This window comes from Nomascus leucogenys, chromosome 1a (assembly GCF_006542625.1).
Source record: "Nomascus leucogenys isolate Asia chromosome 1a, Asia_NLE_v1, whole genome shotgun sequence".
Lineage (NCBI taxonomy): Eukaryota > Metazoa > Chordata > Mammalia > Primates > Hylobatidae > Nomascus > Nomascus leucogenys.
In genome coordinates this window covers 7,865,345-7,891,331 of record NC_044381.1, presented here as the reverse complement: position 1 = coordinate 7,891,331, position 25,987 = coordinate 7,865,345, and the positions used below count along the sequence as shown (strand labels likewise).

The window sequence follows — 25,987 nt, the reverse complement described above, 5'->3', positions numbered from 1 at the left end:
GCTAAGCCTCAAATCCTTATCAAAAATGCTAAGTGACAGCTAACCAAGCTGTAAAGAGTTTTGCTTTTTCATTCTCGTTGATTTAAATGGCATGCGCTCCAGAAAACTCTTCTACGGGTTAGCTTCTGTGTTCTTCTCACAACACTCAAGTGTACTTAAAATCATATTTGTTCTGGTTCACAGAGGGAGGAAATGGAGGGTGTCAAAGGAAAGACTTGCAGGATTTCAAACATTACAGGATCACAGACATTCTTCTCCAATGTAAAGACATCCCAGGAAAGCCTCAAAGGGGCATGGTGTGTATAGGCCTGTGATGTAAAAGAGAATCTAGCGTTCATTAATTCCTATCATGGCTAAAGACCTGTTTTACCTGTTTAACTGTGCTCAGGTTTTGAAATTAGTGCTCAGAAGTCTTTCATCCCACCACCACAGTGTTCCTCACCAGAAGGTCTTCTGTCTTTTGCCAGCTCAATATTCACAGTCTTCACAAGAGAAGGCTAATGCTGAAACAACTACGTAGCCTGCACAGGGCTGGGGAAAGTCCAGGGGCCTCATTCTACCAATGGCTTTTCATGCCTTTCTTGCTCCTGCATATCCCTTCTCCTATTGCTTTAAATGTCCTTTCTTCCCCAGGGTTAAGAGTGGACGTTCTAGAGATGGATTACATGTAATCAAATAGCGTTTCTGAAACTTCTTAATTATGTGTGACCTTCAGACAATTATTCGCCATGTTGTGCCTCAGTTTCCTCAACAGCAAAATGTGAAAAATTATAGTGCCTAGTGTGTAGGGTTATGAGGATGAACTGAGTTCATGGTTCCAGTTCTTGGAGCAGTGCCTGGAACATGGTAAATGTCAGTAAGTGTTACTCATTCTTCCAGCCTCAACAGGTGGTAGATTGCTTGTAGTTCAAGTACAGAACCACATGGGTTCTAGACATGGGTCCACGGTACAGAAAGCATCCATTTACCAGGCTACCTCCCACCAAGACTGAGCAAGGATTACATCTTCTTTCTCTTTATGTTTCCAGCACCTACTGTGGTAAGTAAGTGACACACAGCAGGTATTCAGTGAATGTAGATTGAGTGCTTGAAGGGACGACTAATTCTAACAAGGAGAGTATGTCACCTAAGGGATGCTGTTTATGAATAACAATGGCAATGCAGTAAAGGGAAGCTCCAGCTAGAACCCTGGTAAGAAACACAATTCACTCTTCTGGGATTTTTAAATAATTTACAATGATTTGCTTTAAAATCTTTCAAATAAGGTCACTTTTGTTTATATACTTGTCATTCTTACCAGCATAGAGAGAGGTAAGTATAACAAAACTAACAGAATCAATGTTCTTTCAACTCCTGGAGACCAAAATCCTAGAAACTGTCTTCAGCAATCTCAAAAGGTTACATTTAATTTTCAAGTGCACATAATACACAATTATGACTATTAAAGAGTTGCTGAAAATATCTTTCCAAATACAAAAGCAAAGCATCAACAGAGACCCAGAACGAGGCAGAAGTGATGACTACATTATTAAGGGTCAGCTCCCCAAACTCACACACCCCCCGAAAGGAGAAGGGATAACAGGATCTGCACCAGACTAACTCACTCTCCTCTCAGTCACGAGATTTGATTTCGGTGTCAAAAAAACCCTCTGTGCAAAGTGCTCTTCTTGTGAAAACACCCTGCTAGAAAGCAAGCCCTGAAACAAAGTCAGTCATTACCCTGGCACACGTTCACTAGTTCCTCAGAATGAGCCCCAAGGTGTTTGCTGAGCGGACAGAGGAAGGAGGAGGTGGAGACAGACCAACAAGACAGCCAGATACACACACGCGCGTGCGCGCAGACACACACAGAGTTCTAGTCTCCGCCACAGGAATGAAACTCATTAAATGCCACAGCCTTTCTTCTGTGTGACTTTCGTTACTCCCATGTGGAATATCCAAAGATTTAAATACATTGTCGAGTCAGATTAATCAAAGCCACATTCTCTACTTAAGCATAAAGAAAAAGAAGTCATAAAAGAATTCAAATCTGTTCACATCTTGTAACAGAAAAGAATAGGTGGATTCATATCTGCTATGGTTTGAATAGGTCCCATCCAAAATTCAGGTGTTGCCAGTGTGATAACATTAATAGGTGGGCCTTTAAGAGGTGATTAGGTCGTGAGGGCTGCTCCCTTTTTTCTTGGCCAAATAACATTTCTCACTCAATGAAAAGAATCTGGGAAGATCAGTCTCAGTTCACCTGGATATTATTTAGAATGATAAAGTCTATGAACCAAGTGAATGAGCTACTCAAAAAGCCAAAAGAAAAATTCTGAAGGGCTCAGCTACTTTGTTTTTTTTTTAAATTACTCTGAGTAGCAGGCACACAAGGAAGCCTACTTACCACGATATCCTCAGGAAATGTGTCTCTGCTGAAGGAGCCATCATCAAACATGACCTCATAGAAGGTCTGCGATGTCACAGCCATCACTCTGCAACTGTAATACCGGGTGTTCCGATGCTTTGTGATGACCGTTTGACCCACGGAAATGACCTTCTCGCAAGCCTTGGACTTCTAAAAGAAGGGACACAAAAAAGGAAGAAAAGAAGTAAGAGAGAGAACAGGAAAAGAAAGGACGTAAAATAAAAAATATTCATTTGAAAAACAATCATTTATTTGGCCAAGATTAAGAAAATGTTTAACTTAATATTGAGGAATAATTTCAAACTTACAGAAAAGTTGCAAGAAGACAAATAGTATAAACAATACTTGTTTATACTAACACTCTTTACCCAGGTTCATCCATTGGTTTTGTGTGTGTATGCATATACAAAGAGAGCGAGAAAAGAATATGTATGTATATATATACACACGTGTATGTGTATATGCAAATATATCAACTTCAGGAAACTGAACACTGATAGGATACTTCAATCTCCATCTATACTCCAGTTGGTCCAATGATCCAATAATGGCCATTATGGTATCCGCCTTCCCTACCCTCAAACTCCCAAGTACAGAATCCAGTCTAGAGTCGAGTATTGCATTTAGTTGCCACATCTCTTTAGGCTTCTTTAATCAGGACCATTTCCTCTGTCTTTGTTTATGGTAGTGCTACTTTGGAAGGATAGAATTCTTCCTCCTTCTGCTTTTTAATAAAGCATGTGTCTTAAGTTTCCTCATGATTAGATTCAGGTTATACATTTTTGGCCAGAATCCCAAATAGGTGGTGTTGTCTTGTTCTCAGGATATTCTGAAGGCACACAATGTTTGCTTACCCCTCAATGGTGATGTTAATTTTGATCCTGATCAAAGTATAGTTCAATTTCTCCACTTAATTACTATTTTTCTATTATACTAAAGCAATCTGTGAAAGACACTTTCGTCAATATGTAAATATCCTGTTCCTCTTAAATCTCTGTTTGGAATTAGCATCCATTGAGTTTTGTGCACAATCTTTACTGCAATGGTGGTGTATGCTGATTTTTCCTGCTCTACCACCCCATCCACATTTATTCCTTAGTTGATATTTGGTAAGCAGGAGTCTTCCATATTTCCCCACACCCATCCATCCATCCAACCATCCACCCGTCCATCTTTCCTTCTATTCATCCATTGTCATTATGGGCTGATGAATTCCTCCTCCCCAGTTGTTTATAGTTCATACTTTATTATTTTGGTGTTCAAACTGTCCCAGATTTGACCAATAAGAGCCCCTTCATACTGGTTCTTGTGATCTTTCTTTCTTTCTTTTTCTTTTCTTTTTTTTTTTTAACAGCAGTTCCTTACTATCTTGTCTGATAAGATGTTTCAGGATCATCTTGCACCAGTCCTGAAATAAAGCCATTCCAGGAGTATGGTTCAGTTTAGAGGGGCAGTGACATTAGAAACTCAGATACAGGTGCTTAGGTATGCTCTTATTACAGGAGTATCTTTGATTCTCAATCTTTCCAGTAGATGGAACAATGAAATACATGCATTTAACATGTGCACATATATGTGCATAAATACACACATGCGTATATCAATTTGCCACAAACACACATATATTGGAAATCACTAGTTCAGAGTGACATCCCTATTCCTCCCTGCAGGTTCTTTCTTGCCTCCCTCTATTCTATATTTGTAACTTCATCCTTTTTCAGTGAAAACCTTGGCTTCTACAATATAAGCCCATTTACTCATTTGCTCAATCCCTAAATACACCCAAGTAATTTTTAAGACCTGTAGGAGAGCAGTATTAATAGTTTTAGACTAGAAAAACTAACGCATATGACAGTTCATTTTATTTTTAAATTAAGAATTAAGACTCAAGTTCAATTACCAGCTCATACTGATAACAGCTGGGTTGCAGTCCCTAGCTAAGAATATGGGCACGAGTTGTAGACTCCATCTTTACTTCATTTTCTCCCTCCCCATCTTCTCCTTCCACACATATTCCTGGCATCCTAAAAAACCATGTGTAGGCCTCAGGGTAGATACATCATGCTAGGGAAACAAGACTTAAGAATAAATGACTTCTCTCAGAAATACTTGGCAGAGTGATTGGCACATATTAAGTGCTCTAGAAATGTTAGTTTGTTGTCTTTTGGGTTGTTTGTTTTGATTTTCAAGATAAGGCTATAGTCCCCGTTCCCCTTTCAGGAACTCCTACAAAGCCTGTACCTACTAGGAAGAGACTGCAGTCAACATCTAATGTCAAAGTCTGCTCTCAAGACTGGACCTTCTTTATACCAGCCTCAAAGGCTCATGCATCAACTTTGATTTGTTTGATGTCATGAGCTCTGACCTGCTGGGAAGGCCCTGAACCAAGCTCATGGGAAGGTCCAGGCCTTCATAATCCCCAAGGGACCAAAATTAGCCTGACATGTCATCTGTACCTACAGAAAGCTGGGACTCATTAAACCCCAGTCTTTTCTTGCATGGATATTTAGAACACTCCTGAGAAATACAGTTTACCATCATCCAGAATCACAAGTCAATCAGAGGCTTTGCTTTTGTTTCCCCCGTGAATTTCAAAAAAGCTAAAACACCTTGTAGTGTACAGAGTGTTATGCTTAATCTTTTTCTTCTAGAAACCAAACAAAGACATTCCCAGGGAGTCATTCATTCACTACTTTCCTCAACAGTCATTTGTCGCTAGCCAGGGGGCACCACATCTGGTGTTGGAGAGTCAAACATACAAAACCACTAAGGCTATATTACTGTTTCCTGGAACAGGCCTACACAGGTATGTGCCATGAAGCCATCTCACAGGTGGCGTGAGAGAAGACTGATGGAACACATTCTAGCATGCCATCTACAGCAGGACTCCTCATTCCTGGGCATGCAGCAGTCAGAATTAGGGGAAGAACCCAATCAAGGACAGACAGAGTGATAGGCATGACCAAAGGCCCAGAAGCAGGAAACAGCCATTCTGTTGTGGGAAATGCAAGAGGTCTTGCTATGGTGTGGAAAGTAGGAGAAACTAGAGAAATGGCCCAGGGACCAGGGGTCAGGGCACTGGGGGTGGGGGAGAACAGTTCTTATGCCATCCTAGGGAGTCTAAATGTTATTCTGTGAACCTAGGAAGCCACTGAGGGGGTTAGATATAGAAGACAGGTGATCCAGGTCTGTATGGCCATAGACAAGGGGCTGGTGGAGCTTAGTGTGACAGTATAGTGGGAGATGAGGGTCTGAAGAAAGGAACTGGGGACAAGAATGCTCATGATTTGGACAAAGGGGAAAGCACCCTTCCAAAAAACATCTTCATAAGGGTCTGTAACCATCTCTGTCATCTAGTGTCCCACATACCTGACAGAACAAAAGGATACTTTCCTTCTTTCCTTCCTGAAATCATTCCCCAGTGATTACTGGGTTGCTTGGGAAAATTTTCTGTACCTTTAAGTGTTGGTAGGTATGTAAACATTTGACAAAGCACAACAGTAAGAAGCCTGATTTATATGCACTATACTTGAAGTAGAAATCTTTAACAGCTAAGCGACAGTATATAACATATACTGAAATAATTACGCAGTTTACGACTTTACCCCCATTCATCCCCTTTAAATATATCCAACCTTTTAAAGTAAGAGAATGAGTTGGATGTAGTAATTAATATGAGTGGAGACACACCATGCAGAGTGATGCGACTCCAAGATTGGGCCTGTGACAGCTACTTCTTACAGGCTACAACTAACTCTAGGAGGCCACATTCACAACCTGTGTGGCCACAGACAGTGGCCCTGAGTGATGTGGATTAGGGACACACACAGCTTCATCTTGGCAGAACTTTCTTGTAGATGTTGCCCTCTCTGTCAAACTGAAAAACAGTCATTGTCAGAATTACAAGCATTGTATTTTATTATGATATTAGTTATTTAGTGTATATTTTGTTAAAATTGGAAGTTTAATAAAAATTGTTTGCCCTCAAAGGGGACAATGTGTTGGGATTTGCATTATAAGCTGATTACTCTTACTAGCTGTGTGATCTTGGGGGTGTTACATAACCCTTGTTAGCTTCAGTTTGGTCATCTGTATACCTAAATCAAAGGTATGCTATAAAACAGGATGAAGCACAAAGGATGCCTAGCCTCATTGGTAGCAGACTCTCAGCAAATCCTAACTGGATTCATCTAGGAAATGAAGAACATACTGAGACCTTCAGCTCAGATGAATCAACCACTTCCCTATGGTATCTGAGTCATTGGCATGGATGAATGGGCAGCACCCTGACTTCACACTGACAAGGATCAGTCCAGCCCCAAATCACTGCCGGGAAAATAATCCAGGCACCCACCCTTCACCTCACTCGCTCCAGTAACCTCCGACTCTACTCTTGTCAAATTCAGGCACATGGCTATTGTCCCCAGGAAGGAAGGCATAATGTGGTCTCCTCTCCATCCCCAGGGCTCCCAAAGCCTTTGTTAACAACTCTCTTAAGACCCTGGCCACATGACTCTTTCAGCTACCATCCCTTTAATGACAGGGTAAACTCTACGAATCAGTGCCAGAGCTTGTCTTTTTATCCACAGAACCCAGCATGGTGTCTGTAACACTGTTCCTGACAGATGAACAGTGAATGAATGAATGAATGGACAGATAAATGAGTGGGTGAGTAAATAGGCACAGACAAATTTTCAAAATGGAAGAGGAATGAATTCTATCTGCTCCTGTCCAGAAAAGGGCAAAGAGAAGCAAAGGGGCACTGTAGAGTGATATCCCTATTCATCCCTACAGGTTCTGTTTCTTTAGTTTCTCTTTCTTTGGCTAGGCGTGCATGTATGTGGGTAGCAGAAGGGAATAAAGAAGGTTTATGGTGAAATTCACAGGGTCTGGAAAGTAGAAGAGGCTAGCCAAGGGAAAAGGAAGGTGATGCAGGCTTTATAAGGAAGAGGCTGGCTCCGGATCACAACCATTTTCTTCCCGCTTAGGATATGAAATTTATGCAGATTGGCTGGTTAGAAAAATGGCCAGTATATAAATTAAATACACAACCTTCATCTGAATAAAAATTCTCCGAAACTTCAGGCATGACCATTTCATGAGAAGTACTAAGGGAAATGGATTCTTTCATAATGCTATTTTGATAGGATTTCTGATTTATTTTTGCAAGAAAAATGTATTGACAAGCATACCCCATAACTGATTATATTTCCTCAAAAATATTTCCTGTCAGAAAAGTCTAAGAATCCATTGATGTTAAGAATGTCATTTCTGATCAGAGAAGACAGGCGTCATGCGAGGGCATCCATCAGATTAAAGAAATGGCCGTGGTGTTCTGAAGATTAGTGTGTAAGCTAAGGCTGTAAAACTTGAATTTTCTTTAATATGAACTAAGCAGAAATGAACCAACAGTGGCTTAAAAAAATATACATGTCATTTTAAAAAACGGTAGGGCCAGTTAGAGATGCTGGGGATACGACCAAAATGTTAAGTAAAATAACGTTATAGACATTCCATAAAAGCATAAATAATTCCTAGGAACAATAACACATCTAGAGTTTCCAGAATATGTCCATATACATGAGGTAATTAAATTCTCCCAATAATTTTGTGAGGTAGTTTTTATTTTGAATAAATAGATCATGTAACATCTACTGACACTCTTGACAAAGTCAAGTGACTTTTCCAAGATCTCCGAACAGTTTAGAAGTAGTCTAGAGCGGTGCTCCCCCATGACATGTGATATGGTTTGGCTCTGTGTCCCCACCCAAAGCTCATGTTGAATTGGAATCCCCAATATTGGAGGTGGGGCCTGGTGGGAGGTGACCAGATCACGGGGGTGGTTTCTAATGGTTTAGCACCATCTCCCTAGTGCTGTCTTGTGATAGAGTTCTCATGGGATCTGGCTGTGCAACAGAGAGAGAGAGAGAGAGTGTGTGTGTGTGGCATCTCCCACTGCTATCTCTTCCTCCTGCTCAGACCATATAAGATGAGCCGCTTCCCCTTTGCCTTCCGCCATGATCGCAGGTTTTCTGAGGCCTCCCCATCCGTGCTTCCTGTACAGCCTGCAGAACCATAAGTCAATTAAACCTCTTCTCTTTATAAATTACTCAGTCTCAGGTAGTTCTTTATAGCAATGCGAAAACAGACTAACACAACATAGGTGCTCCTGACCATCAACCAAAAGAATAAACATGGAAAGAAAAGGAAATAAAACCAACCAGAAAATAAGCATGGCAAAAAATGAGTGAAGAAATAAAACCAACCAGGAAGGAAACATAGAAAAACATGAGCGAGGAAAATAAAGCCAACCAGGAAGCAACACCAATAGAATTCAAGCAGTGGCCTAATGAAATTACATTTCCTTTTTTTTTTTTTTAATTTTTATTTTTTTAAGCCTTCCATTGATTGAATGGAAGGTATTGTTCTAGATACTTGTTGAGGCACTTCCCACGTAAGATTTATTTACTTTCCTCAATATACCCACAGGCTTGGATTAGTAACTTGGATTTGGAGCATGTCTGGTGATAAAAATGCAGAATGTATAAGCTCTCACTTTTCATCTATGTACACATATGTATACACACATGTACAATGTGGTAAATTTCCAAACTGCTCAAAAATCTTCACTCCTCCCCGTTTCCACATCCTGTGCATATGACTTTGTAGTTCCCCCCATCAAGGACTGAAGTTTATTTCCCACCCTTTGAGTCTGGGCTAGACTGTGGCTTAGCTTGCACTGGCCAAAAGAATATAGCAGAAGTAATGGTACACAGATTCACAGTCTTTTGTTCAAGAGGGCTTGAACACTTCTGCTTTCTCTCTAAGAACCTCAGACTCTGCTGTGTGAACCAGCCCAAGTTACCCTGTTGGAGATGAGCGATCACACTGACCACAGGCCATAAACCTGTGAGAGAACCCAGCCAAGATCAGACAAGCTATTCTGCAGCTGACCACAGATGCATGAGGCAGCATAGCTTAGACCAGAAGAACCCCTCAGCCAAGCCTAGCCTAAATTGATGACCTACACAATCATGAGCTAAATAGTTATCACTGGTTTAAACCGCTAAATCTTGTGATGATGTGTCACTCACATAGATATGTATGCCTAGAAAAAAGGAACACTGAGAAAATATATACTAAATTGTTAGTAATGTATAACTCTGGGTAATGGGATTTATTTAGTACTTCTTTGTGTGTTTCTCTGTATTTTTCATGGATTATATATTTAATAATTCCTGAAATACTACATGTAAAAAACTAAGAGTTCTTCCAATTTTTAAAAATTCCTTAAATATCAGCCAGCCCATGTATGGTCAGAACTATTCAACTGATATGCTAAAAACAAAAACAAAAAACAGCTGACCAAGTGAGTTAGGAAGAAAATATCATCGCCAACATTTATTCTTCAGTTCAGTAAATATGATGTAAGAAAGACTTGAGAGAATGAACACTTTGTAAAGTGAAATGATAAAAATTTGGTCATAAAATTTCATCTGACTTACCTACATCTCATATTTAAGGCAAACATGATCTAAGAAAAAAATTGCACTTTTACTTTGTTTTTAATAATCACCACTAATTCCAAAGACATGTTGTTTCAATCAAATAAATAATTTCATTCTCAGGTTTGGGGCTGTATTAAGAAAAAAACTAATCAGGTCTTTTTGGAATTCGTTACTATACCTGTCCTTCCCATCATACTAAGCCACCTCTAAGGGACAGCACTAATAATAAGATCCAGTTGTTTAAATGTAGAAGAGTTTTCTCTCCACTGATACCATGCTGCCTTCAATCAAGTGTGAACTTTGAAATTATACAGGCCCTTATAAGAAACTCTCTAGCTTTCCTAAGACTACCAATGTTGAAACAAATAGCCAAATTTCAAATGAAAGACAGCTAACTACCAATGATTACAACCTAAAGAAGGAGGAAAGTATGTTCCTAATACCTGGACTGCTTCACCAAAGGCACAACAACATCCAAAAGGCTGACTTGAAAAAATTTAAAGTTAGCATTTAGAAAATCCAATGAAAAAAATTCATCATTCCTTGCCTGATGAGCATTCTACAGCAGTGAACTCTGAGCCAAAATGCCAAGAACAAGCTGTCAATCAATGCCACAAGGAAGAGCAATACTAGAATGGGATGGGGTTAAAAAAAAGTGGCATTTAAATAAGAAATTAATAATGGCTCACTACAAATAAGGCACATTCTTGGGTGCTAAGAATAAAAATAAAATAATGAGAGAGTCCCTTCTCTCAAATAGCTCACATACTAGTAAGAGAGAGACAGACATGGCTGATCATAATGTAAGGTATTAAGAGAGCTCAGATCAGGGAAGGAAGAGGCCCTCCAGAAAAGAAAATGCAGGTAAACATCTGAACCAGGCCAGAGGCTGCCAGGAAGTGCACATGCACCACCCCAGGAAGGCTGTTGGAATATGTGCCAGGGACCTCTCTGGATACTTTGTGAAGCCCTACTCAGAACTATGTTTTCGAATGCATAAAATAAACACAGAAGATTACAAACAAATAATTATATTAGAAAAATAAACTTGTTTTTCTTTCTTTTTTTTTCTTTTTCCTTTTTGGTTCCCTGACCAGGAAGGAAAAATAAATGTGCTTTTAAAATAATGCATTAAATACTAATATCCAAAGGTAGGTCTAACAACTATTAATATCCTGATTACAAAGTTGCTGATGAGCATAAATAATATTTTTTAAATTTCTGTTAAAATGGTAATATGATTTCCATTGTAGACAGTTACAAAAACTGTTAATGCAATCTCTGCCTATGCTCAAGATTGACAGAACGGTTAAATTTGTGCTAGAATTAATGAAAGAAAATAGTATTTTTCCCCATTTTCTAAGACACAAATTTTTCTTCATAATTATTAAAAAGATTTTATCACCTGGAATATTTAATGATGCAGTAGCCAATATTTTAACAGTAGACTTAGGAAAATGGCAACAATGCTATTTATATAATGGTGCTTGTATATACTGTCACTAAAAAGACACAGTAATGAAATGAAACTCAATGAAGGCACCTTATGAAGGGTTAAGTTATGGAAGCTAAAATAGGTAATTTTTTGGTGACCTAACCTGACACAGGAATCTAACTTAAACACCCAAGTGGACATATGTACTGCATTCTTAAATATCATTGCTCCCCACTGAGTTTTTGACAGAGACCAGAGAGAGAACAGTTAATCTCTAGGGCAAGAGCACAGGGGGAAGGGCTTTTGTGAGGTAGAATGAGGGAAGATTCTTTGCTTTGGCCGTATAAGTAGTCTCTTATCAGACCTGGCAAGGCTAACCTGTGTTTACATCTGGAAGGAGGGTCACCCAATGTCTAGCAAGATGAGTCATGGGCGGAGATGTCATCTTGGGAAAATCCCCAGCTGGGTTCTCTATCTACACATGATGTTAATAAAGGGCGTAAATCCAAATGCAATAATGTATGTAGAAACCCACAGCGCCAGCAAGGCTGAACAGGTGAAGAAACCAAACTAAGTAACTTAGCCAATGTACAGGCCAAAGAGCACATTTCCATTTGTATGCAATGACCCTTTCACCATCTCAACTTTGTTATTTCTCCTTAATTTCTATGAATTAATAACCTGTGAAATATTATTATTATATTTTTTCAAAGTATCCGTCTGATAAAAATTTCTACAAGGATTGGAATAAATAAATCAATACAAACTATTCTTCTTTTACCAAAGGTATGCAGCAGGAACCACTCATCTAAACTTGCATTGTCATAGTGAAAGCTTTCTTTGTAAATTATAAGAGCTAGGTAAAAATCCTCTGCCCAGAAAAACCTAAATCCCTGGGGCTTCATGAAGAAATACTTGCTCTTACAGCACGAATACACATATGACTCATCAAAACATCATCACAAGTATTTAATTTTCCACATGTCTGTCTGTTCACGTGTACTTTTATTTCTCATGGGTTTTTAATTACAAACATATAATACAGTGGGAAATGGTGGTAAGCAGTTTCCCAGCAGATTTAAGGTCTTATTCACTTTAATGTCTGTAGAAGCATAAACAACAGGCTGCATTAGATGCTGAGAAAAAACTAATTTTTTTCCATCTGAATCATGAGCTCACCTTGGAGGTAGTGGCCCTGTTTGGTAAGTGAAGAGAACTGGGAAGAGAGAACCATCTTTAGATAGAGCAGAATCTTTGCCTCACTGTGTTAACGTGTAAACCTCTCAACAGGAACACACCACCTGCTTGCTACGTATTCTAAATAGTAAGCAATTTAATTCATAAAGAGCAGAGATGAGAGTTCACATTAGTTAGACTGGTGGAGCTGGTAGTGGGCCACTGCTAAACTAAAACCTGGCATGAGCTTCACCTACAGTCACATCCGATTTCATTACTGTTGCTAGAGAATCAGTGAGTCCCCACAGGCTAGGCCCTAGAAGCTCTGTCTTGGGCTTTTTTATTTCAGGAGTTCTTCAGGCTTCTTGGGTGCCAACAATATAATTTAGGAAGAGCAATATATTCCCACAATCTCAATCATTAGCTGTGTGTGTGTGTGTGTGTGTGTGTGTGTGTGTGTGTAGAAATTAACAAGATGATTCTAAAATTTATACGAAAATGTGAAGAACCTAAAATACTCAAAGCAATGTTGAAAATAAAATAACAAAGTTGGAGGAATTACAATTTGGAGAGAATAAAATGAGAAGGAAAGCATTTACTCAACAATAAGATAATATTTCCTTTAAATGACGTCTGATGGGACACTTTCAAATGACAGAAGCAAGCGACACAGGGTATCATTCAATGGTAACTCCCGCCTATAATGATTTCTGACTCTCAATTACAGTTGGTGAATGGGTTAAACACACTAAAACAGATGCAAATATTTTGTTATTGAACAAGGTAACCCAAAGCAAAACAGACTAATTAAATAGTTTAACAGATTTTCTGTACCACCAAGAAGGAAGTCCAGGTAAATCATAATACCATGTAAACAAATCCAAGTCATAGTCTCAAATTAGAAAAATGACTACTAAAACAGCACAATCCAAATGAAATGCCATGTGTTCTGATTCTGACAACCGGAATGTTCTATAACTTTTGAAGACTGTTGAACCTCTCTGAAATTCAATTTCATAATCTGTCACATGGGTATAATGATAGTATGTACCACACACAAGTTTACTATGAACATCAAATGAGATAATGTACTACGTGTAACTATAAAAGACACTATACAAATGTTAGTTATCATTATACTCTTGTAACTCTTGTCTACATTGATACACTGTCCCCAACAAAGATTAGGTGGTCATTTTGGGCAGGAGACAAAATTAGAGAGGAAGAGGTAATTGTGCCTATAAAGACACACTGCTTACATGAGGAGAAAATGACAGAGAAAGAGAAAACACAAACTTTCTAGGTTTCTCTAGACTTCAGGAGAAGTAACTAAAGGTAAAGTCAGCCAAAAGCTTTCTAATGTCCATCACATCCACGGCAGGAGTGCAGATTCTGTCTATCTCGCCAACGTTACTCAAAAGGGATAAATCCACAAACTGTTTAAAGTCCAGTATTAATCAGCAAACTAAATCCATCTGTCAGATTGTCTAGTGTTAATTGAGTAGACCCATGTACCCAGCACTGTGCATGAAAGAGAGGTATGTTATGGGGTTCAGGTGGAGGCAGGATGGGAAAGAACTGGGGTGCTCTAATGGTGACTGCATCCTTCCTAGTTTCCTGCCTGCGGCCCTCCTGTTCTTGATCACCTAAGGTCCATACAACCTTAGGTGGTCCACATAACCTCAATTAAAGTTACTTTCTCAGATACAGTAAGGACACTGCTCTGTTCTCCAAATATGTAATAAACATGACATTTTAAAGTATAATTAAAGTTGTTGAATTTAAGGATTTCCAAATTTTGTATTTTCTTCTAATTCCTGAGAAACGTATGGGGAAAGGTGAACAAACTTAACTAAAAGGCCCACTCGAGGAGGGACAAACAAAATGGAAAATAACTCATTAAGGTATCTGATGCTTACAAATAAGAAAGTTTCACTTCTCCCTGCCTCCTGCTCCAAGCAAAAGCGTCTGAGTGCCAGGTCTGCCCAGTAATGGCTGACAGAGAAACCAAAATGATATTTCAGAATATCATTCCAGAAGAAACAGGAATTTCTTACATTTCTTCAGACATTATAATTTCACTGACCCACACTACACCAGTGTAGGATGAGAAGACAAGAAAGGACATGTGACACTTCAAGATGAAAAGATGCCAACTTCTGACTGGCAATGGTCAAGAAACTGCCCGTTTTCCCTGGAAAGAAAAGAGGTATTGACTTGTATGTGAGAAATGTGCAGAGCCCAGGATGCTCCAATATTCCATGGAAAGACATGACAAAGAAGATAAGGCAATCCTCTGGAATCACTGGCTTCCTGCCAAGAGGCTTCAGGAGGCCTTTTGAGCTAATCCAGAGTTTTGTGTATCATATTTGTTGAAAGTGGACATACAATCAAGACTTGGAGAGTAGCCTTTTAGTTGGAAATATTGGAAGTTATTTCATTTAATTGCCTTTTCTATTGCTTGCAGTTAATAGTCTTACAAATATACTTTCATTACATTTTGTCAGTATCTAAGGATTTCATTATGGCTATGGCATCTAATTACTGTTTTCTACATGAAGGAATTGAATATCCTGCCTCTTACGCATTACGAGATGTTGGAATGTCAAATACCCTTTGCTGTTGTGTGTCTGTTGACACATTCCATTTATATTTTTCTACTGTATCTATGATGCTTGACTCTAATACCAATATTAAAATATGAGATTAGTGTCACTACTTAATTTTCTTAACAAGCTATCAGACAATTCTGCGTGCCTTAATTACTTTTTTAAAAAAGTACAAATTGCTGAAAAGCTTAAAATTTCCTGGGAACTGAGAAATATTAATTCTGTGCAAAAGCAAGCAAGCATTTTACATGAAAATACACCTTATCCACGAAAAAAAAAAAATAACCAAATAGTTGGTCCTTGGAATGGAGGAGTTGATTTTCCTCAGTAAGTTGGCCCTTGAAGTTGTCAAGTATCCAGTGTCCCATGTAAATATTTCTTTTTGTTTGTTTGGTTGGTTTTTTTTGAGATGGAGGTCTTGCTCTGTCACCCAGGCTGTACTGTAGGGCAGTGGCGCAATCTTGGCTCACTGAAATCTTTACCTCCTGGGCTCAAGTGATCCTATAGCATCAGCCTCCCAAGTAGCTGGGACCATAGGCGCACACCACCATGACCAGCTAATTTTAGTATTTTTGGTAGAGACGGGTTTTTGTCATGTTGCCCAGGCTGATATCGCCTCGGCCTCCCAAAGTGCTGGGACTACAGGTGGGAGCCACTGCACCTAGCCCCATGTAAGTATTTCTTAATGCAGTTGCCCCCACAGTGGGGTCTAGGTCTGCTAAGGGGCTCCCTGGTTCCACGGTGTACTCTGTGGTGGAAATGACAGAGCCAAGTAGAAAACAGAGCACTGACAAGTTTCACCTAAGAATTCTGATGGGTCTGCTTTTGTGATAAAAACCAAACACCTACACCAAAATGCCTTTGTCTTGAATTTTTTAAAAATCGGGGTCAATTTGCAGTTTTATAAGGACAGAATAAAAAATTTACGTAAATATTTTTCCTGAAACCACATTATTCCACACAGAACTAAAACCGTATTTTGAGAGAGATGAAAGCTATTAAGTTTTACTAATGAAAATGCGAATACATTGCTGTGATTATTCGTAACTAAATAGGTGCTAATTCCCTTCATCCTAATTAAGTTTAAAATGTTATCAATTGTTATTAATTTCTCAATGTGCCCATATACATATCAGAACAGATAAAATTTTGTGTTTTTGTCCCTGAGGGTGACAAGACTCAGGAACATGAATTCCTAGCTGACAGGCACAATGTCAGCTATTTCCAGAATAAAGCCGAGTAGTACAGCTGCAGAGAGATTTTCCAGGTGCTTCCCAAATTCCCGGATGTTAACTACCATGAACCAGGCCTAAAGGATCTCTCCCCAGAAAACAGAATAAGAAATAGTACGGCAGCAGCCCCTCTCCTCTGAATATGGTTTATATCAGATAATAATATGAAATTGCTGGTATTAAACCAGTTTTAACCTATAAAACAGCAATTTCATGTTCATCCTGGGATGTACCATTTGGCCTCACATCAGTATTTATCAGGGCTTTAAGATATGGGTAAGTCTCTCAACGGGACTTCAGCATGGTTCTAAGTGGCAAGCAGTAAACAAGCAGAGCAGGAACCTGAATGCAGGACTGCCTGGAGTCAAGATTGTTTTGAATACACCACACTCCTAGATGCTGATCTCCAGCACGAGCCTTCATGAATCCAGAATTCTGAGAAGTACCAGTCCTCTGAAGCTCATTTCCCAGACTTTGAAGATTGATCAACATAATAGGAGCTCATCAAATGCTCGAGCAATTATTTTTCATTAGCATGAAGAACAGCCTAGAGTTCAACCATTTTGAGAGTAATCTTTCCAAAATCACATTAAACCCTCTTGCCTTCTTTCGTAGAGTATGCTGAGGCTGTTGTGAGCATGGGGGTTTGCAGCGGGTCTCCTTAAGCCCTTGCTCTATCAACGGAAAGCACAGGGAGAGAAACATGATGCTCACTGACCCAGCCCTTCCTATGGAAATGGCTAAAGATCAGCAGTGGGAAAACAAATTAGGGGTTCTGAATAGGGTTCAAAAATGTTTAATGGGATATATTTAAATTTCGTAGCAAAATTAAGAAAAATTTTATCTTCTCTGGCTTTACCTGATAATGTGAATAAGAGAAAGATAGGTTCTGAATGTAAATATTCTAAAAGGTCTGTGCTAAATATTCCTCCTTCCAGGTAAATCTAACCTTCACTTTCTATCATCTGGGATAAGTGGAGAGAGAGCTCAACAAAACCCTTCTATTGATAGAAAGGTGAGGGATTTCTTTTAAAAAATGTGTGTTAGATTTAGGAATATTGATCAGATTCAGGTTTGAATCGCTGTAGTATTTTTTTAAATCCTTGCTAAGAATTCTCACTACTCCATCCCTTTGCTTTGGTCAGAAATCTCTCTTTGTCAATAATAACACTGCAAATTCAGCAGGCCATTTGTTACAAAGCTTATGTAGAAGAAACAAATCATATACAAAAACAAGATGATTATGTACAAGTCTGAGGAAAAAAAGAGTACAGCTGGTCAAAACAAACTTTGTTAAACAGAATTTTAGTTTGCAATATCCAAATTGTTAGAGGAAAAACAATTCTATCATCAGCAAAACATAGACACCCAGGACCTTAGAGACACTGTGAGGATTTGTGGAAATGACACCATTCAGATCACTGCGAGATAAGTGTTAGCTAAATTCTGGTTCACTTTATGAAAAGGAGAAAGCGGAAACTAAAGGAAGACAGTATCAAGCCATGGAAGTGAGCTCCAGACGAAGTGAGGGAAAATAAAAAGGAGATTGAAAGGATAGATTCAACCCATAGCTACATTTGATGTATCAGCCCTGTGGGGGCCAGGGCAAGCTCACTGGCATTAGATGGGCACACTGAAAGTGACAGTAGGCAAAATTCTTCCTCATAATCAGTTCTAAATTAACTGGTCGTCCCTTGGGGTCTTCTCTCTCCCTTCCCCACTGTATCTGATTTACCAAGGCCTATAATTCTACCTCCAAAGTGTCCTCATAATCAAGACCCTTCTCATCCTGGGACATGGCCATGGTAGAAATCCAGGTCTCTGTTTCTTCTCACCCTCTCTGGAGCATCAGCTTCCTGTCTCTAATCAATCCCTTCTACTCTCTAATCCACTCCCACTTGGCCTCAAGATTGAGCTTCCTAATACTGCCCCACATATAAACCTCGCATGGGACCATCCACTGTGGAATAAAGCAGAACTCCCCTAAATTTGCCTGAAGCAGTGGCAAAGGAGTTCAAGGAATCCCCCAGAGAACACGGATGAAGGAAAGTCTCAAGAGTAATGCCTGAATGAGAAACTCTTTTTTTCTTTTTAATCTTCCCTACTTTGAGGAACTCTTGAAACAAGATAAATAATAGCCTCTCCTGCCTGGTCTCAGCATGACCCACTTTGTGCGTGTGGGCGCATGTGAGAGACAGCTATTGGGTAACAGGTTTGCACCCCACCAAGGGGTGAACTGAGTACCTGTGGGTCTTGCTTCCAGGAAGCCTCCCCAAAACAATCTTCTCCGCACCATGACCCATGTCCTCTAGAAAGGATAATCCTTCCTGTCCCTCACCTCGTCCCTAAAACAGACCCTTGTTTAGCCAAGAATATTCCCCTAACTTGAAGATGAGAGAAGACTTTTTAAATTTCAATTCAGGGACATATACAAAGGGGGTTTCACTTTTTATGAAAGACACTCTGATAACCCAATCTAATTCACCAGCTTCATCTTCCCACTCACCACTCCATCCTGACTCCCCCGTAAACCTGATATGTCTTAGACCCAGTAACACTGAACTCTTCAGCCTTCCTCAGATATACCAGGCCTTTGAGGAAGTTTGTGCACACACTATTCCCTGTGCTTAGAACACCCTGGACTCTGAGTCAGATTGCCTGGCTTTGTATCCTGGCTCTTCCACCTACTACCTGTGTAATATACCACAAGTTATATAAACGTAAACTCTCTCTGTTTCCATTTCCTCCTCTGTTAAAAAAAATAAAAAGATAATAATAGTACAGGTTGCACATCTCTCATCCAAAATGCTTGGGAGCAGAATTATTTCAGAATTTTTCGAATTTTAGAGTGTCTGCATTATACTTACCGATTTAGTTTCCAAAATCTTAAATTGTGAATTCTGAAATGCTTAAATGAGCATTTCCTTTGTGTGTCATGTTGGTACTCAAAAAGTTTCAGATTTTGGAGCATTTTGGATTTGGATGCTCAACCTACACCTACCATGAAAGGGACACTGAAGATTAAATAAGTTAATATCTGAAAAGCCTTTAGAACGCAGCTCATCACATTGCACTAAATAAATGTTTCCCACCACTGTCTCATCAAAAAAAAAAAAAAAACGTTTGCTTGAAACACTTGTGTGAATGAGGTCTGGTCAGCAAGAATGAAGCCGGATGGAGAAGTTTAAAGAAAAAAAGTTACGTTTACTTCCAGGATGCTTCATGGTCCCTACATATATTGAACTGAACAGTTTTAAGGCAGTCTAAAGTTCTCCGTAAGTAACTTTTGTGCTAAGCCATATTTTTGATGATCTGGCTAAACAAGTGCTGGGATTAGAAAGGGAAAGCAAGCAGTATAGTTGTCATATTAGTTATCAGTTTCTCTCCAATACTGCAAGTCTTAGAAAAGTGGCTGTATTTTCCTTGGTTTCAGGTTGGTTTAAAAATCTTGGGATGAGGTCAGTTTCTGAGATTTCTACCCCACTTTCATCCCTTCTTCAATAGGTTTAAAATATTTTCAAATGTGAGAAACTGTCTTCAAAGGAACTGTAAACTTTGCTCTTAAAGAAAGAGACCTGAAAAGCAGAGGCCCCCTGTGGAAGAGTATGTGCACCGTAATCAGGCTCTGGATCCAAGCACGCAGAGGATGAGAAGGTGGTAGGCCCAACCCATACCTCACTCCCACCCACTAAACCATACAAACCCAGGAAGAGTTGAGAGAATTTTAGAAAACCAGGTCCAAATCTTTAGGCATCACTTAGGAAAGGAGAATTGCATTAATAAGCCCTCAAGTTGGAACAATATAAAAATAAATTTATTAAAGCCAGGAGAATTGGATATATCAACATGAACCCTGAACCATTTGAAAAAAATACTATTTATCTGCTCTGTCACTAAAGTGGCTCTAGTACTAAATTAGCCAACACTCAAATGAAACAAAACATGGTAATGTGCACCTTTCATGGCAAATTGGGTCTCTAGTAGAGCTCCCATAAAAAAGAACCAGGGCTCTTTGATGAATCACTGATTCTAAGTTTGGTACAATAGAAACCAAGATAACTTTGGCATTTCCCACTGAGAAAAAACAAAGATAGTTTCAAAGATGTCTAGAAGTGTGGATTAGTCCATTCTCATGCTACTATAAAGAACCGCCCAAGACTAGCTAATTTATAAATTTATAATTTATAATTTAATTGCCTCATAGTTCCTGTACATGGCTGGGGAGGCCTCAGGCAGAAGGCACCTCCTCACAGGACAGCAGGAGAGAGAACGAGTGCTGAGTGAAGGGGAAAGCCCTTTACAAAGCCATCAGATCTTGTGAGACAAACTGCCACCAGGATCCAATTACCTCTACCTGAACTGCCCTTGACACATGGGGGTTCTAATTCAAGATGAGATTTTGGGTGGGGACACAGCCAAACCATTTAAAAGTGGTTTAAAATTAGAAATAAAGCAGTTACCTAGAGGAGGCTCCAAAAGGTCCAAGTGGAGCAAGAACATCAAGAAGAAAATTTTGGTCAACTGGTATGCAATGGGCTCATAAAAGGCTACGAACCATGATGATGTTTAAAAGAGTCAAGTAATATAAAGTATAGCTAAGCAAAGTCCGACCCACTGATATAAATTAGCTGAATGCTGCTTAATTACAAAAACACAATCATCTGACCACACGTCTTACATCCAAGGGGCACAATATAGTGAAATGCGTTTATGGTGAAATGTAATTCTGGCCTTCCAAATAAAAATCCTGTTGGAACGAACTGGATTGAAATGTATAAACCAGAATCAGGGGTAGGCTCTGGAGGAAAAGAGGCTTTCTAAAAATTCTAGAAAGTTGGAGAGAGATATTGTTCAGGTCCCCATCTGGGAACAGAACTACTTTCTTCCCCTAGTTGATTATATAGTATTGTTGACCTTGATTTTGGCTTAAGAACTAAGGCATCTTCATGTTTATAAAAATTTTATTAAAATGAGAAGCATGGATAATCAGTTTTCTTGAATGAGACCCAAGTATAAAATCCTGTGGTACAGCAAAAATACATCTTTAGTTTCGGATCTGGCAACAGCCTACACACATACAACTGCATGTGCCCATTAGGGAAATAGGACCCAGGGGGAAGTTTTGTTACAATAGGCTGCATTCCCTTCTACCCTATTTACTAAATCCACTTCTGCTACAATTCTGCATCCTTGGCTGATGAAAAGAGAATGTTACAGTGGGAGTGAGTGTTTTGGAGCCTCTCCCTGTCAATCCATAATCAACCTGAAATACTGCCTGCCCTTTTATAATTAATAAATTCACATAAAAGTGTACTGATTCTTATTTTTTTCATTAAGTATTTTCTCAATAACAGATACTAAAAGCATAATGTACGATACAATACAATACAGGATAAGAACTACTATTCTAGGGTATAGAATTTGGGGGCCTCAAACATCCATCTTTCCACATTGTTGAAGCCTAGAATGTTTCACTGTTGTTAGCAATGAGAGGTAGCCCACTCCATCATAACCCCAAGATTAGTTATATAGTCATAGGCTAACCCACAGAGCCCTTGCTTTGAGCCCTTCACCAGATTCTGTGTATTGTGGTGTTGTCTCCTGTCCTAAGCCCCTGCCTCATGAGGACAGGAAGGAGTTGCAATAAAACTGGCCTGGGAGCTGGCCTAAAGACCCAGAGGCTGGAAAAAGCATTCAGGCTGGGCATGGTGGCTCATGCCTGTAATCCCAGCACTTTGGGAGGCCAAGACGGTTGGATCTCTCGAGTCCAAAAGTTCGAGACCAGCCTGGGCAACACGGTAAAACCCAGTCTCTACAAATAATACAAAAATTAGCAGGACATGGAGGCGCACACCTGTAGTCCCAGCTACTTGGGAGGCAAAGGTGGGAGGATCACTTGAGCCCAGGAGGCAGAGATTGCAGTGAGGCGAGATCATGCCACTGCGCTCCAGCCTGAGCAACAGAGTAAGACCCTGTTCCAAAAAAATAAAAAAAAAAAAAGCATTCAGTAAGTGCTGAGCAAGGACTCAGTTGTATTACTGAGATGAGTGTTAGAAGACACATGAAAGAGGGCCAGATGGTGGAATAACAAGATCCTAGACAAGCTTCTAGAACGGGAGGTGCCAAAACAGAAGCCACCCTACCCACCCCGCTTTACATTATGCACACAAAAAACACTGCTCTGAATAAGGTGCATATGTGAAATACCTAACACACACTTGACATAAAAGATGCTCAATAAATAGTAGTTCTCATTCTTCTCCACTAATCCCACTCCCTAGCATCAGATAATTATTTTAACAAATTTATACCAAGTTGCTCCTATGGATAGCCAAGTGGTAGTTGATAGAAATAAAAAGACAACAACAAAACAACAACAACAAATACTTCCTGTCCTTACGACCTAGCTACAATAATACTAAAGGAAAAATACACAAAATCACATAAATTAACCAATACAGTGCTTTCTCTGTAAAAGTTCTTCCTCTCTTTTAAATAGGTATCTGTCTCCATGTTAGCCACGACTTCTAAGTTTTCTAAAACTATGAATACAACTTAAATGTCATACTTTTCTAGAGGAAAGAATATTAAGAAAAAAACACTATGTACCTCATATAAGATGTATACAGAGGCCATGTTCATTGCAGTGAATTAACAAAGTGCAAGTGATTCTGGTGTTGCTACAGTAAATATGCAGATTATTCTAACCTAATATGAAAGTTTACTAAGTAACTTGCCAGGAAAAAACATTGCTTGCCATTTTCTCTCCTCTGTTATTCAGGCATCCCTTCCACAGGGCATCTGTCTAGTTTACTCAAGTGTGAGATGGCCCTGTGGTGCTATATTTTGCAGAAGTATATGGTGTATAGGTAGCTGACTATTTGCTTTGAAGAAAAAATACGTTTCCAAGGCTTCCAGTTTCATAACTACTATTTATTGTGTTGTCTTTTCCTTACAAACATCTGTGCAGCATTCAGATAACTGGGTTAGGAATATATCCAAGTGGAACCTTTGGAAATATAGCCAGAAACTAGGTTATAATGAATCATGGCAAAGGGTGGTGAAGCGGACAGCATGACTACACACACCGACAGATGAGCACACACTCATGTGCACACACGAAGGAGACCTTACATCTGAAACACAGCAGTGACATTCAAAAAAGGTGTTTGACAAAAACGCTGGCAAACACATGCTAAAAATTTAGGTTGAAATAACAGGGATCAGCTGTGTACTTCCTGTGACACACTTTTTTCCATCTTTAAGAATTTTTACCCTATTTTTTTCAAGCACTGCCTATTCTAATTATAAACTCTGCTTACTGCTTAACGGAATAATGTATTAATAAATCAGATGAATTTTATACAATTATTCAAAATAATTTTACATGCAAAGCTCAATAAACAATGAATAAGCTCATGTATTTAAAATAATTAGCTGGGCACAGTGGATCACACCTGTAATTCCGGCACTTTGGGAGGCTGAGCCTAAAGGATCTCTTGAGCTCAAGAGTTTGAGACCAGCCTGCACAACACAATGAGAACTATTTTAAAAATATATTAATTAAAAAATAATAATTTATGACACTAATGGAATAGTTGAATTTTCCTTAAAATGGTCCTTTTGGATGCTTTATAGCAAATAATTGGGAGAAATAAAAAAAAGGATTCAAAAACCCTAAAGTGAGTAAAAATGGAGATTCTATTGAAGCAACAGTAGGTTTATACTTCATTTCACCTAAATCATACAGGCATCCTCCACTGTCCTGCAAAACAACTGGGCCAGGCTGCCAAGTTAGCCTGAACTTTATTTTATAGTTTTCACTGCTGTGATTCGGCAATTGCCCATTACTTTCAAATAATCAACGCATGGCTGAGAACACAGACAAACTACGGTTTCTGCTCTAAGTAGCATATCTCTTGGCATTCATAGTTTACACAAAGAGAAATATTTGATTGAATCTGAACTTTTCTATGCTTGATAAGGAAAGAACATTTAAAGCAATAGGGGCAAATCACAATGTTCTTAACCAAAGTTGCCAGACTCTATAAATTCCTTCTGGTTAAGTTCCCAAACACTTTGGGGAGGAATCTGTACTTGGAGTCTAATGGAAGAAGAATGGATAAGTAACAGCTACTAGAAATATACTTGGGAAATACAGTGCTAACAGTGCTCCCCCTTAGAAAATGGAGCAAAGGCAATTTATGAACACTAAAATTTTTCCCTCATCAGGAAAAGCTGCCTCACGTGATGTTGTCAATGATACGATGTTTTCTCCAGTCTTTATAAAGTACACCAAGCTGAAAGTGGATCTGTAGGAGACAGTAGTTTCTAAACCACCTCAAAGTCATCTATTTTATTTTTCATCATCATTTAGGAAACACATTAGTAACCTAAACCTGACTGAACCACTCATGAGAGTTAAGAGGAATGAGGTCCTGATTAAACACCTGGATCTCTTTAATAGCAACTTCAATATAATCATCAGTAACCACAGGGCTTTGGAATATTAAAACGGTAATGTATGATCCCAAGCAAAGCTTCAGATGTACACCTCTAGCACCATTTGAGGTTTGGGGTTTGGAATTCACCAAATAATGGAGTATGAGCTAAAAAGGCATTTACATTCCAGCACCTGCCACTCATTATCTGCATCTATTTGGGTAAGGAATTAAACCTCTCTGAACTTAGGTTTCTTATCCTCGAAACAGGAAAAACACTACTCACGTGGCCCAGCTCACATAAGATTGTAGCACCAGCAGCAGCAGCAGTAGAAGTAGTAGTAGCAATACAACTTTCATTTTTTGAGTGCTTACTCTGTGCTGTGAACTGAAAACAACATGGTGAGGTGGGATACCATGTTTTATAGATGAGGAAGCTGAGGCTCAGAAATAAGAACTTGCACAGGGTTGCACAATCTGTTACTGGCAGAATCTAAGTGTGAACACCAACTACTCTGACTTCAGAGGTCATGACCTTGTTCACATCTCAAAATGCATTCATATACATCCTCTAATGAGGTAATCCTATTGACTGCATACTGTAAAGGGCAAGGCACCACAGTCATGTAAGGCGTTATTACTATATATTTTTAAAAGTTGCTAAAACGTATTTTCTACTGGATACGTAATACTGTTCTTAGCAAAAGGGCATCAACTCAAGACTATGGAAAAGGCATGAATGAATATGCAATCTGGAACCTGAAACAATGAAAAAATAAGACAAATAAAATAGATGGGACAGTTGGTGACATCATTTTGTACATTTGCGCATTCACTCACATCTGCACAGAGCCCCAGCCCACAAACATCAAATATCTCTCAAGACGTCAATGGAAATTGCTGAAAGCATTACAAAGAGCTGGGAGATTTGCTGTGTGTGACTCCATAAGCCAATGCTGACGACTTGGCAGGCTGCTCACAAGAGGTTATTAGGGACATAGGACAAGCATGTTAGGCTGCTAATAGCCTGTGGCCAAGTCTCTCAGGGAAAACAAAGTGCGGCAAGTTAGCAGAGCTGAGCATCTAGACAATGCTTTAGCCTCCTATTCGGTAGCCAAAAACAATCATGGTGAACTGGAAAGCTAACAAAGACGTATCAACTATCTCTACACTGTCATA

The 25,987-nt window shown here is 39.2% G+C and overlaps 1 protein-coding gene across 8 annotated transcripts in view; it reads right to left on the bottom strand.

Annotated features, from left to right (window-relative positions):
• The window catches only part of KDM4C (lysine demethylase 4C), a 497,722-nt gene that overhangs the window by 43,987 nt on the left and 427,748 nt on the right, over nucleotides 1–25,987 (bottom strand). For 5 of the 8 annotated variants that reach the window (XM_030812128.1, XM_030811740.1, XM_012500717.2 and 2 more), the window contains 2 exons: nucleotides 25,095–25,196; nucleotides 2,387–2,557 (listed from right to left, as the gene is read on the bottom strand). In XM_030812128.1, coding sequence (XP_030667988.1) covers nucleotides 2,387–2,557; nucleotides 25,095–25,196 — 273 coding nt within the window. The remainder of the gene's footprint in view (nucleotides 1–2,386; nucleotides 2,558–25,094; nucleotides 25,197–25,987) is intronic. The other 3 variants (XM_030812213.1, XM_030812302.1, XM_003260440.3) reach the window with 1 other exon arrangement.